The following is a 13697-nucleotide window of genomic DNA, read 5'->3' as shown; positions in this document are numbered from 1 at the left end:
GTGAGCTCAGATTGCGTTAGATGCTGTCGAAATTCTCTGCGTTGATTTCGTTGATTTAATCGGACTTAGTATACAAACTGAGGAGATAATCCCTTTTGCTTTGATTTGTCAGGTCACACAGCAAATTCCCTTCTTTCGACAACCTCGTCGTCATTGTCGTCGTCTCCTTCCACGTCCTCGACTTTGTCTCCTGGCCGAGCAAAGATGAGCGTTTCAGGGCCTGGTAGCAGTAAATCTGTCCTTCCACCTGGTCCTCCATCCTCCTCCTCTTCTTCCTCTACAACAGCTGCTTCTTCTCCATCTGTTTCCCCTGCACCACCCAAGATCCATCGGGCGCGAAAGACCATGAACAGGCCTCCACCAGGGCAGGTGAGAGAGGAGCTACTCCTATTTGGTATGAATCATATTTGGTAAATTTCTTTTGATTCTTGAGTTTTCATGATTTATTATCTGGATTTCTACCAGTTGTTAAAGGTGCTTATTGTAAATTATTGTGTTTTAAAAATGACTTTAAACCTTTCAAACTGACCTAAAGCTGTCAAGAATTTAAATGCCTGTAGAAAAATCCCTGCTGTGTGTTTAACAGGGTTTAAAACTTGAGGAAATTGGATATCATTTAGGAAAACAATTATATTTTTGTTCCTTTCCAGATTGATAAGCATATCTGGACAGTGTTCTTAAACTCAGAAAGGATCAAAAGGATATTTGTACTTTAGGTTTCTGCTTCCATCACAAGTTTGGTCTTAAGTTGCATTTAAAATGATATTAATATACCTGCAAACACTCTGGCTAATTTTTCTCCTCAGATCAGTCAAATTGAGGGACCTGTTGCATCTGTGACTCCTTCAGGATCCTCAGCCAGCTTTTCTTCTCACTCTGAACCTGGTCAGTAGGTCTAAACTCACAGTAAATGAGTAAAATGAGCATTAACTACTGCTTTACTTTAAAACTAAGCCTTGTCATGGTTTGTATCACATTGTTTTGCTTCTAAAGTTGCAAAGAGGAGGAGGCTGGATCCTTTATCAGACAGCACACCTGAGAGATCTGAAAATGTTTCCGATAACGCTCATACTGAGGTGAGACACTTGTTTTGGGGGGGGGGGTTTGGTTTAAATAACAGTTGTTTGTGGTCCATTTCATATCTGTCTCTCATCCTACTTTCAGGAAGGAAGCTCATTCCATAAAAAAGCAGAGTCTGAAATTGCACCCGGAAAGAGCATCAGCTCCGTGGGGAAGTCCGCGGAGGAAGTAGCCGAGAGAATTCAGATTTCTAGTCCGTCCAGGCGAGATTCTGAAAAGGTTTGAAGCCATTAAAAGTAAACCCACATTACACTGCTACAGTGTGTTTATGAGCCAAACTTTAAACTAATGTAAACTAAGCTTCTTCTTTTTTTTTTTTTGCTTTACAGTTTGAAGATGGTGAAGAAGAAACAAGACAGCAAGCTAAAGACACAGAGAGGCCAGTAAACACCTCGGATCACGTGAGTAGCTTCTTGGCTTGATATTTGCTTTCTTGTTAGATACTTCTTTCCTCATTTTTGTATTAACTTCGTGTTTCATTACTGTATTTGCACCTGTACATGTGACTCTAGCCAGCATGGCCATGCATGTACTCTAGATATGCAGGGTTATCTACAGTGGCTTGCAAAAGTATTCGGCCCCCTTGAACTTTCCCACATTTTGTCACATTACAGCCACAAACATGAATCAATTTTGTTGGAATTCCATGTGAAAGACCAATACAAAGTGGTGTACACGTGAGAAGTGGAACGAAAATCATACATGATTCCAAACATTTTTTACAAATAAATAACTGCAAAGTGGGGTGTGCGTAATTATCCAGCCCGCTTTGGTCTGAGTGCAGTCAGTTGTCCATAGATATTGTCTGATGAGTGCTAATAACTAAATAGAGTGCACCTAATGTCAGTACAAATACAGCTGCTCTGTGGCGGCCTCAGAGGTTGTCTAAGAGAATATTGGGAGCAACAACACCATGAAGTCCAAAGAACACACCAGACAAGTCAGGGATAAAGTTATTGAGAAATTTAAAGCAGGCTTAGGCTACAAAAAGATTTCCCAAGCCTTGATCATCCCACGGAGCACTGTTCAAGCCATCATTCAGAAATGGAAGGAGTATGGCACAACTGTAAACCTACCAAGACAAGGCCGTCCACCTAAACTCACAGGCCGAACAAGGAGAGCGCTGATCAGAAATGCAGCCAAGAGGCCCATGGTGACTCTGGACGAACTGCAGAGATCTCCAGCTCAGGTGGGGGAATCTGTCCATAGGACAACTATTAGCCGTGCACTGCACAAAGTTGGCCTTTATGGAAGAGTGGCAAGAAGAAAGCCATTGCTAACAGAAAACCATAAGAAGTCCCGTTTGCAGTTCGCCTTAAGCCATGTGGGGGACACAGCAAACATGTGGAAGAAGGTGCTCTGGTCAGATGAGACCAAAATGGAACTTTGTGGCCAAAATGCAAAACGCTATGTGTGGCAGGAAACTAACACAGCACATCACTCTGAACACACCATCCCCACTGTCAAATATGGTGGTGGCAGCATCATGCTCTGGGGGTGCTTCTCTTCAGCAGGTGTACACCACTTTGTATTGGTCTTTCATGTGGAATTCCAATAAAATAGATTCATGTTTGTGGCTATAATGTGATAAAATGTGGGAAAGTTCAAGGGGGCCGAATACTTTTGCAAGCCACTGTACGTGTCGTGACAAATGTCTTTAGCTCAAATAAGCCATCAATAAGTTGCAGCAGGATCATTATTAAGGAGTTGGACCATGAAGATGCTGAGACACTACTTCATGTTTAAAGTTGCTGTCTTGTCTGTAAACTGAGGAATTTGTACTTTAAAGGTAGACGTATTGTGCTTATTTTCAATCCCATATATTTGTTCTTGGACTCTGTAAAAGTCATTTTGCACACTATAAGAGAATCCATGGATGCAGCTCTTCATTTTATCCACCAGCAAGGTGTTCTAGCGCCTATTAAGTCAGCTTTCTTCTGATTGGCTGCTCTTCGTATAAACTAGTCTTTTAGCTTGAAACTTTAACAACCTCAAAAATGCAAACTTTGGTTGGAGTTTTAAAATAATCAGCCACTACTTAAAAACCCCACTATTTCACAAATGTTATATTTTTATATTCAGATGTTTATTTTTTATTTGTCTTTTACTTTCAGAGTTCAGAGCCTAAAACACAGAGAGTGGTCAGAGAGAGCGAAGAGTCTTCGTGGCCATTGTCCGATCAGGACAAAGAGAGAAACGCGGCTGACGTCGTGGAGACAGAGGGAGGTGAGTGATGTCATCTACTTCCTACTCTCTGAACCACACTTATCTGTCAAAGAGATTGGTAACCTGAAACACGCTCCTTGAAATAAGAATTTTTTTAACAGTAAATTTTGAAAAATCCAGGCTCTTACAAAAAGCAAATTGGTCACAATTAAAAACAATGTGCCGCACTCATTCATACATCACTTTTGTATGCATAGAGGGTTTTAGTCGTTTATAATACACATCAATGCATGCACGTGGAAGGATTTAGTCAGTATCTTGCCCAAGGACATTTGCATACTGGAAAAGTTGTGAGAAAAACCACCAACCTGTCAGTTAGTGAAAATGAACATGAAGCAAAAAGCCAGAGAAACATATTGTGTTGCGCATTTGTTACACATTGGCATTAAGTGAAAAGTTAAAAGGATCATAGAAATGATCTAAGGCAGCTGTCAGATAATGCATAGAGTAGGCCGTCATCACAAACAGGACATATATGTAAAGAAAAGCTCTAAAGGACACCACTGCCACCTCAACCAGGACCTAAACACTCTTGTGAAGAGGAATCCTGTGTCCAGACTTGCAAAGATGCCACCCGCAGACTCAGAGCTGTAATTAGAACCAAAGGTGTCTCTGAAAACATGTTTTCTGCTGATCAGTGAGAAAAGGTCTAAGTGGCTTTTTCAAATTTCAGTGTTGTAAAGCATTAAAAGCTGTGTAGCATGAGTGAAGAGCATCATGTTCCAGTTCCTTTTAGTGCTTACAGTTTTTTTTTTTTTTGTTTGGTTTGTCCTTGACAGGAAGGTCTGCAGAGTACACAGAGGTTCCCTTGGGTGCTCTGGACATCGCTGCTGCTGACAGTCTGACACTTTCTCCTCATCCGGGTAGGTGTAAGATGGATGTGTCGCTCTAAAGTAGATTATACAGGGGCAATAAAGTGGTGTTTACCTTTAATGATGCAATCTACTGCTTTGGTTGTACTGAGCAGTTCAATTAGAGCAGTAGAACAGTTACTTAACAGAGTGGAATTCATTTCCTTTAAAAAAGATTTATATTGGATAACACCAAAATCACCCAATTATATTTTTCAAACCTAAGTATTGTCTTCTGTAACAGTTGAGGTTTAGATGACTTTAATGTTAACTGTTAAATCACAAGTCAAACCCTGCCCCTCCACTTTTGCAGATGGAAGTGATGCAGGAGACACGGAGCGGCTGGAAGAGCTTCCCCTGTGCAGCTGCAGGATGGAGGCTCCTCGGGTGGACAGCACCAGCCACCGTGTCAGCAGACAGTGCATGGCCACTGAGAGCATCGATGGAGAGGTTTGTCCCTGTGTTTGCTCTCTGTGTTTACCCTGCAGGTGGCTACTTTTCGTTTTATAACATACAGTATTAATTGATTTCTTTAGCTCTGTGTGAGGTAAAGTATTCAACATTGGAAGACTTTTTATTTTTTTTAATTCTCAGTTTACTACATGTACAAATGCATTCAGGAAAATCAAAAGACCGTTTCTCTCTCACCTTAGTATAAAGAAGAATTTAGAAAAAATCTGAGCATTTCAGGGAATGTATAAAACTCAAACCTATGTACACTATGATAGCAGTGCGAGATATAAATCAGTAGAGCTGTGTACAAGGACAGTACTGAAAATGCACGCGTTATGTGTGTAGGGGTAAAAGAAAAGCCGATGAAAGCTGGATTTAAGATCAAGGGTAACTTTGATGTGGGAAAAAATTTGGAGGATCAAATATATGCTTTTCATCTGGATCCAGCTCAGACATTACTTTCTCTTTAGCAGTTATTATTATACAGCTGGGAAGCGCAAACAAAAATATGACCTAATAATTGTTCATAGAGTTTTTTTTTCTCTCTCATTCTCTGCCTGTAAAACTGTGTAAAATGCAGTAGATGTCATTTTTTATGGCAATAACATCTTAAAAATATTTAATCTAACTCAGTAAAGGTTTCAGAAATCCTGGAGTTCATTTAAGTTCATTTTTTTTCTCCTGTTGTGTTTGTCAGCTGCGAGCTTGCACCAATCGGACTATTAAGGGGGAGACCATGAGGCCGTCCAGTCGGGTTCCCCTGATGGTGCTTTGTGACGTCCATCGCTCACACATGGTCAAACACCACTGCTGTCCCGGCTGTGGATATTTCTGTATAGCGGTAAGTGTTAAAACCACCTGTTTTCATATTTGAAGACTCTAGAGTGTCTATCGAATGTGGTTTTGGCATCTTCTTACACAACAACCTGCGAGAATGTGGCTCAAGTTTTTTCCTGTAGAGTTTTACACGTGAACTGAAACCAAAGGAAGTTGTTTACAGAACTTTAGACTTTAGATATTTCCTTAGTTCTTATTTCTCCTTCTCAGTTCTCCTGTATATCGTCTCTGATAATGGTCTTAGTCCTCTTTTTCTTCCTTCTCTCTTCTTGTTTATGCTTTTCTTCATCTGCCTCAGTATATTCTGTGCAGTAGACTTGTTTTTCCTCTTTGATATCTTTTTTTTTTTTTTTTTTTTTTTTTTTTTACATATCTGGTTTTATTCTTCTGCTTTATGCTCCTCTTTCAGGGCACATTTCTTGAGTGCTGCCCAGACCAGCGCATAGCTCACCGTTTCCACCGGGGGTGTGTGACGGTGCTGGGCGGCGGGCGCAGCAGAGCAAATGGCGGAGGCATGCTTTTCTGTCCCCATTGTGGCGAAGATGCCTCCGAGGCGCAGGAGGTCACTATCCGGTCGTTCGGCACGGCCTCCGCAACTACGGTCGTCACCATGTCTGCTTCCTCCACCACCACACCGTCTCTGCCACCATCTGTCCCCACGGGACCCTCTCTCACAGCCTCCACAGGTGGGATGAAGGATGGGAAGATGCCCGAAAGACCTGTCAGGTAAGGCTAAATGACATGGGAAATGTCAGAATTTAAAATGTGGGTTTTTTTTTTCTTTTTCTTTTTTTGCTTCCATACTTTCCTGTCTTTTCAGTGCTCGTATGCGTAGTCACGGCTTGGTAACACCTGCAGTAGAGCAGCAGCAGCCTCCTCAACCTGTAGCTTCAGCTGCAACTGCGACCACCGTCCCCCCAGCAGAGGAGGGCGTGGACAGCGTAGGACCTTCGCTCTGCATGCCAAATGGGAAGCCAGTCAGCCCAAGTGCACTTCCACCTGGGCCCAGTAGGGCGGCGCTGCAGAAAGCCATTCTCACGCAGGACACAGAGAGGTTGGAGACTTGATTTAAGTTGAATTATTTTCAGCTCCATCTGGTTAAAGAGCTGAATACCAGGCTGAAGCAGGTTTAGTTTCAGCTTTTGAGCTTCATTTGTTTCCTTAAAATATACACACAGCTCTCTTTTTATATTTTTTCCCCAAGCAGAGCATTCCTGTCATCTTCTGAAATCTCTTAATCTGTTTTCACAAGTGAACTTGGGGTTGGGCTTTATTTCACAGAGGTGCAAACTCAAATGTAGTATTCGCTAACGATAAATGCACCACTCTGTTATCTGCTCTGTTCACACATCGGGCTGTAATGTGTGTAAAAACTGCTTTAAACTTGCACAGAAAGATGATACATTGCTGTAAATGCAGGCATAAACATCTTCCATCACTGTTTGCTCAAAATCTTCCAAAAACAGTGGCTTTCTCTGAAAAACTAAATCGCTAGTTGTTTGGAGGCCAAATTGGTAAATTACTGCTTTTCATTTGCCAGGAGGAAGAAACTGAGGTTCCACCCTCGTCAGCTCTACCCTGCCGCCAAGCAAGGAGAGGTGCAGAGAGTCCTGCTCATGCTCAGTGAGTGGCAAAAACTGCAGCGCTTCCACTGTGCTCCTTTATATTTCGACTTGTATACTTTGACAAAAATGGTTGTTGCCTGTTCTTTTAATAGGTATTCATCATGATAGAGTTCATTATGTAATCAGCTTACGATCAGTTTAAATTCCTCAATCAAAGAAAATGTTACATATGAACACACTAAAGAAAATAAACAGGCACGGAAGTGCTGTTACTCCATCACATCACATGTACACTATTGCCCTGAAATCTTCAGAGTGAAAAGAAAGCAAACACATGACCACTAGTTATCTATTAAGTGTGTGTGTGTGTGTGTGTGTGTGTGTGTCCCAGTGGAGGGTATCGATCCAACGTACCAGCCGGACTCTCAGAACAGGCGCTCCGCTCTTCACGCTGCAGCTCAGAGAGGTCTGCTGGAAGTCTGCTACATGCTGATACAGGTGAGAAATGAATCGCCTGGTTACACTTGTCTTTGCTTCTTTCATCTGTGGATGTGAGCTTACTCGTTTTCTATGAGGCTGCAAATAGAGCTTACTTTTGAAATTTCAAAATTAGTATAGTTTGTATAGTTTAGCAATGGAAAGAAAAAGCTGGCATGCTTTTTAAGAATCCCAGATGAGTCATAGAGATGGTTGCTTTTTCTGATTAATGGCCCAAAACATAAAGATAACTCTTGCACTGAACAGCCTTTTTTTTTAAATTTTATGATGCTGTTTGCATCTGATCCTTTCAGCTCTGCATTTTCACAAACAATTAACCATTTAAAAATGAAAATGGGCACACATCATTGCTTTTAGGATGTGCCGAAATTAAAGTATTTCATTTAAATATTACACTTGATTCCACACTGACAGGCTGGTGCTCAAGTTGATGCCCAGGACAAGGACCTGAGGACTCCTCTGTTGGAGGCTATCATCAACAATCACATTGAGGTGGCTCGCTACCTGGTCCAGAATGGCGCCTGCGTCTATCACGTTGTAAGTGTCTCCAAACAAATAACTGTGAACCATAAGAGGTTTGCTGGATATGGATTTTTTTTTTTAAATAAATGATTATTATTTATTTATTTATTTTATTTTATTTTTTTAATATATCATTGTTCATCAGGAGGAGGATGGATATACTGGCCTCCACCATGCTGCCAAGCTGGGAAACCTTGAGACTGTCAACATGCTTCTGGAGACGGGGCAGGTTGATGTGAATGCACAGGTAAAGCAAGATCCCGGATGTCTATTTTAAAGGAGCAAGATAGCATTTTTGTCTGCCATCACTTACTTTCTCCCTCTTCAATGAAAATTTCAGCCTTTTCCTGACAAGGAAATGATTTGATTAGACTTTGTAAAATAGCCAGAGATTGAACCACCAACCTTCTACATGGCATATGATTCGCTCTGTTGTCCACTCCCGACTCTTCCTGTGGGCTTGTTTCAGGACAGCGGGGGCTGGACGCCAATCATCTGGGCCGCAGAGCACAAACACGTCAATGTGATCAAAGCGCTGCTGAACAGAGGAGCTGACGTCACCATCAATGATAAGGTAGATTTCTACCATAAACTCTGCAAAAGTACACGATACAACGTCTTTGTGCAAGCAGGTGGAGTCGCTCCCTGCTTGGCTTTAGCAAGAATGCAAATTTTAGGCATTAGCCTCACTTTTAAGCCATATTAAATGTTATTGGATTTTCCTAAATTCAGATTAGGACTTTGGAGGGAGGAGTGCATCCACAGCTTAGATAATGGAAACATGTTTAAGCATTATGAAGTGGTTAAACAATTTCCTAGCTCATTGGTGTGAGAGACCACATAGATGCAGTTGTATGAACATATTTCAGGTTTTTACTTTAAACAGTCACGTCTTTCCCATCAGGAGCTGAATGTTTGTCTCCACTGGGCGGCGTATGCAGGAAATGTGGATATAGCAGAGCTGGTGTTGAACGCCGGCTGCTCCCTCTCCTCTGTTAACGTACACGGAGACACACCACTCCACATCGCTGCCAGAGAGGGCTACTTGGAATGTGTTACGTGAGTTTATATACATCTGCTTTTATCCATCAACACATTTAAGGAAATTGGAGACATTTTGCTACAGTTGGTTGGACATGAACTTGTTTTCTCTGGGTTTTTGTTTTGTGCAGGTTGTTCCTGTCCAGAGGTGCAGACATAGACATCATGAACAGGGAGGGAGACACACCTCTTACATTGGCGCGAACTGACACACCAGTGTGGGTGTCACTCCAAATCAACAGGAAACTGCGAAGGGGAATAACCAATCGCATGCTTCGGACGGAAAGAATCATCTGCAGGTAGGTGTTTTGGGTCGATAATGTGTTGTTTACATGAAAATAATCAGCAGTGCAAATTCAAGGATACAATTTCTTGCCAAGATTGATGTAAGAGCTAGTATTTGGTACTACAAAGAAGTGGAACCCCAAATACAGCGATGAAAGCTCCACTTTTATTTGGTTTTCTAAAATGTTAACAGAAACATGAAAAAAATCCCTGCTTAAGTCTACCCCTAAATAAAAAATCCATGACTCAGATTGCATAATGAGGTATGTTGTCACATTGGTTCTGTATGTTGCAATATATTTTTAATAGATGAGACTTTGAGAATTGGACTCTATTTAACCCTTTCATGCATGAACTATGATAACATCAATCCAGATTTTTTTCTTAAGTATTTTTATTCCTCTTTAGGCATGTAAAAAAGATTTTTGACTTCATTTATTTAAACATGTACTTTCCAAATAGTTTTTTACATGTCCACTTACACATGTCCACTGGCTGACCAGTGGGTAGCAGGGTATCGACTGACACATCAGTGTCCAATGTAGTGGTTTCTGTGCAAGTATACCATCAACACTGACACAAATGCAAGAAAACAGCCGTTGAATAGCTGTCCACTGTAGTGACCACTATGCGTAAGTTGAAACCTATCACACTGTGTACTTAAGTCTATGCTAGGCACACCCACCATTTATCTGGCAGCTCAATGCCAGGCTCACGCCCCAAAACCATTTTAGTTTTGGTATCAAGAGCCATGAGTGCATCATGTATGCTAAATGATGTGATTTATGATTAGGTCCAGGGGACTTCCCATGGTCGATCAGTGGGGAAACATGCAGATTAAGCTTTTTGCTTTGTGTGTCAGTGACATCGCACAGGGCTACGAGAATGTTCCAATCCCCTGCGTGAATTCGGTGGATGATGAAGGATGTCCATCGGATTACAAATACGTTTCAGAAAACTGTGAAACTTCAGCAATGAACATAGACCGCAATATCACACACTTACAGGTAACTTCATTTTGTCTCCACACAACAGAACTTTTATTTTGGAAAATGTATTCTTCATTTTTCCTTGTTTTGTTTTTTTCTCCCCCTTCAGCACTGTAGTTGCACTGATGACTGCTCATCTAGCAACTGCCTCTGTGGACAGCTCAGCATCCGCTGCTGGTATGACAAGGTAACAAACTGTCTGGGGAAAAAATACCATCATAATCATTAGCAGCAGATTTCATATGAAGTTAAATTGGCAGAGTTATTCTTATTCTATCATATTTTTTTTCACCTCTTTTTCTGTTACAAGGATCAACGGCTGCTTCAGGAGTTCAACAAAATCGAACCTCCACTAATTTTCGAATGCAACATGGCTTGCTCTTGTTATCGAACGTGCAAGAACAGGGTGGTCCAGGCAGGGATCAAGTGAGTATCAGCAATTAAAGAAATGCATAAATCTCAGCCAGATTACACGTCAGACTACAAACCGACACCAAAGAATCTTAACCTCATATCATCTGGAGAGATTTCTAACAAATAAACTCAACTGCTAAAGTTTTGATTGGGGGGGGAAAAAATGATTCTTCTCTTGTGCAGTAATCAACAACCTGCTGACCATCTTTCTACATCTTGCTGAGGGCAGCAATGGTAAAGCAATAATTATTAATCACTCTGCACCTGAGTCAGTCACAGATGTTTAACAGTGCAGAGGCAGCCATGTGTTGCAAATAGCCATCACTGGCTTTTTTTCTTTTTCCCCCCCGGTTGATGAGTGTCTGCTTGATACTTCACCCTTAACCCTATTTTTTTCATCTTTCCTCCTCAGAGTTCGTTTGCAGCTGTACAGGACAGAGAAGATGGGCTGGGGAGTTCGAGCTCTGCAGGACATTCCACAGGGAAGCTTCATCTGCGAGTAAGAGGAAAAAAAACCCTCTGCTGGCACACACTAGGCTGCTTTTCTGTAAAAAGCTAGAGGTTAAAAAAATGAAGCTTACCTTCCTCTTTCTGCACAGATATGTTGGAGAGCTGATCTCAGATGCAGAAGCAGATGTTAGAGAGGATGACTCCTACCTGTTTGACCTGGACAACAAGGTGAACCTTCTTAAATTGTGTATTTCAAAACATGGACATCATGTGGGGAAAACGGAAAGAGGGGGCACACAGCTTATTAACTGTATAATTATTAATCAAAAACTATGAAGTAAATAATTAACCAAGTCTTAATCTTGTGTTTCGAAGGTTAGGGTTTAAGCCCCTTTCTTGTGTTGACACTGATTCTAAAAATATGAAGATACTTTTATCGTGGTACTTTGAATTGATGATTGTGTTGTAGTATTTTAAATTGTATTTAATAATTTAATAGGAATAAATATGCCCATAGCAGAAATAAACGTCTGCTATGATTTCCTCAACTGTCTTTTTTTTCTGTATAGGATGGGGAGGTGTATTGCATCGATGCCCGGTATTACGGCAATATCAGCCGCTTCATCAACCACCTGTGTGACCCAAACCTCATCCCAGTACGTGTGTTCATGCTCCATCAGGACCTGCGATTTCCGCGCATTGCCTTCTTTAGCTCCAGAGACATCCTCAGTGGGCAGGAGCTGGGGTAAGAAGTCATAAGTGCCTGGTTGGACCTTAAAGTTGTGGTCAAGAGTTTACATGCACTCATCATGGGCAAGAATTGGGTTAATCCAAGAAGAATAATTGTAGATTTACATCAGCTGGGAATGGCTGTCATAGCAGTTTCGAACAACTGCTATGACAGATCATCTTAGGTTTTCATCTATAGGTTTTCATCTTGTGAATAACTTGATCATCTTTTCAAACAACTGTGCTGTACGTAAGTACAGTGGATCTCTCTGTCACCCTCAGGTGAGAAAAAATTCTTAGGATGTTTGGAATAACCAGGAATCACCTGCCATGAACCAGAAACTCCTGGTATCCGGTCTTTAAGTGATGACATATGAACTTTGTCACATATGAGCTTCCAGGTCCAAACTACTCTGTTTATTAAAGCTGTTGTGTTTTTAAACATGTTTTAATGCTTTGTATCTTGTTCCGTGTAATCTGAACAAGCCCCTAAAAACAGTCAGCGATCACTGTCGGCCTCTCTCGGTTTTTATTACACTAATCATTTTAAAGCTCAGTTTTTAAAACCTTACGATGTAACTACAGCTCAGCTCATGCTGCAGTGTTTTAATGACTAACCTCTTATTGCGGATGGATTATCTCAGTTAATCTCCTGACTCAAGTTTGGTCCTTTTACAATCCTGCCATGCAGTTGCATTTGTTCCTAACCATCGGAAACCCTCGCGTTAACTTTTATAGAGTGGAAAAAAGTTGGTGTTCATCCTCCAGCTTCACTGTTTTTACATTATGAAAAAAGAAATTAAATTACCATAACTGTACACTTGCCCATGAAAAGTGTATGTGAACTAAATTGAACACAACTGTGTGTAATTTATTTCCTGCTTAGTTGAGCCCTCTTTTCTTTCTGTTATCTGGAAATCTATTCTAATGGTCTGTCTTCTGATTGGTCCTTAGGTTTGACTACGGAGATCGGTTTTGGGACATTAAGAGCAAATATTTCACCTGTCAGTGCGGCTCGGAGAAATGCAAACATTCTGCCGAAGCTATCGCCTTGGAGCAGAGCCGGCTAGCTCGGCTGGAGGCCGGCCCAGAATCAGGAGCTGACTGTGGGCTGACCATGCTAGGGAACTCTTAAACAAACAAAAAAAAAAGACACTTACCCATGGGGCCTTTGGATTAACCCCTTCTGTTGCATACACTAGTAATGGAAATACATCATAGCGGGGCTACATCTTCATTCATCATTCAGTTTTATATCTAAGGTGCTGTGTGTTTTTCTACTTGAACTGCAATTTCTTTTCCTGAAGCTGTCAACAGCCACTTTATCTTGTCGAGGATTTGGGCCGGAAGATTTTTTTTTACCATGTAGGAGTTTGGAGAAAGAAATGACAGAGGTCTTGTAATTCTTTACGCACAGTATTTTAACTGTAAATCATAATGTACTCATGCCTTGACTCTTTGCGTGTTAGCAGTCTGCCATCATGTACCAGTCATATATACAAACATGTATTTTATACTTTTTCTTTTTTCTTTTTTTTTGTTTCTCTTGTGCCAACAAGTCATGCATTTTGATACAGAGCAGTAATGGTTCGGGTGTTTACTCATGCTGGACCGAGTAAGGTTGTTTTTGATTACCATGTTAGCTTTGTTTTGTTTTGTTTTTTTTGTTTTGTTTTTTTTATACCTGCTGTTTACTGTCACATGTAGTGTAATAAAATAACTCGTGAGTTGACTTCTGTGCTGTGGCTTTATTAAAA

At 41.1% G+C, this 13697-nt stretch overlaps 1 protein-coding gene across 2 annotated transcripts in view; it reads left to right on the top strand.

The window, feature by feature from the left end:
- ehmt2 (euchromatic histone-lysine N-methyltransferase 2) overlaps positions 1–13697 on the top strand; it is a 15669-nt gene extending 1972 nt beyond the window's left edge. Inside the window, exons 4-28 of one of the 2 annotated variants that reach the window (XM_085396439.1) lie at positions 113–369; positions 807–885; positions 994–1076; positions 1165–1299; positions 1410–1481; positions 3195–3306; positions 4086–4169; positions 4471–4607; positions 5308–5451; positions 5857–6173; positions 6268–6501; positions 6988–7070; positions 7404–7510; positions 7925–8047; positions 8178–8279; positions 8502–8606; positions 8937–9091; positions 9205–9372; positions 10221–10365; positions 10457–10534; positions 10658–10773; positions 11174–11260; positions 11361–11439; positions 11781–11956; positions 12895–13697. In XM_085396439.1, the coding sequence (XP_085252565.1) occupies positions 113–369; positions 807–885; positions 994–1076; positions 1165–1299; positions 1410–1481; positions 3195–3306; positions 4086–4169; positions 4471–4607; positions 5308–5451; positions 5857–6173; positions 6268–6501; positions 6988–7070; positions 7404–7510; positions 7925–8047; positions 8178–8279; positions 8502–8606; positions 8937–9091; positions 9205–9372; positions 10221–10365; positions 10457–10534; positions 10658–10773; positions 11174–11260; positions 11361–11439; positions 11781–11956; positions 12895–13075 (3359 nt within the window). In that variant the 3' untranslated portion in view covers positions 13076–13697. Of the gene's footprint in view, positions 1–112; positions 370–806; positions 886–993; positions 1077–1164; positions 1300–1409; positions 1482–3194; positions 3307–4085; positions 4170–4470; positions 4608–5307; positions 5452–5856; positions 6174–6267; positions 6502–6987; positions 7071–7403; positions 7511–7924; positions 8048–8177; positions 8280–8501; positions 8607–8918; positions 9092–9204; positions 9373–10220; positions 10366–10456; positions 10535–10657; positions 10774–11173; positions 11261–11360; positions 11440–11780; positions 11957–12894 lie in introns of both variants that reach the window. The other variant, XM_085396438.1, reaches the window with a different exon arrangement.

Source organism: Rhamphochromis longiceps, linkage group LG22 (assembly GCF_057381845.1).
Source record: "Rhamphochromis longiceps isolate RC_006_pf linkage group LG22, R_longiceps_female_GT1.1, whole genome shotgun sequence".
Classification (NCBI taxonomy): Eukaryota; Metazoa; Chordata; class Actinopteri; order Cichliformes; family Cichlidae; genus Rhamphochromis; species Rhamphochromis longiceps.
The sequence above is the reverse complement of the archived record's forward strand: the minus strand, read 5'-3'. Positions and strand labels throughout refer to the sequence as shown.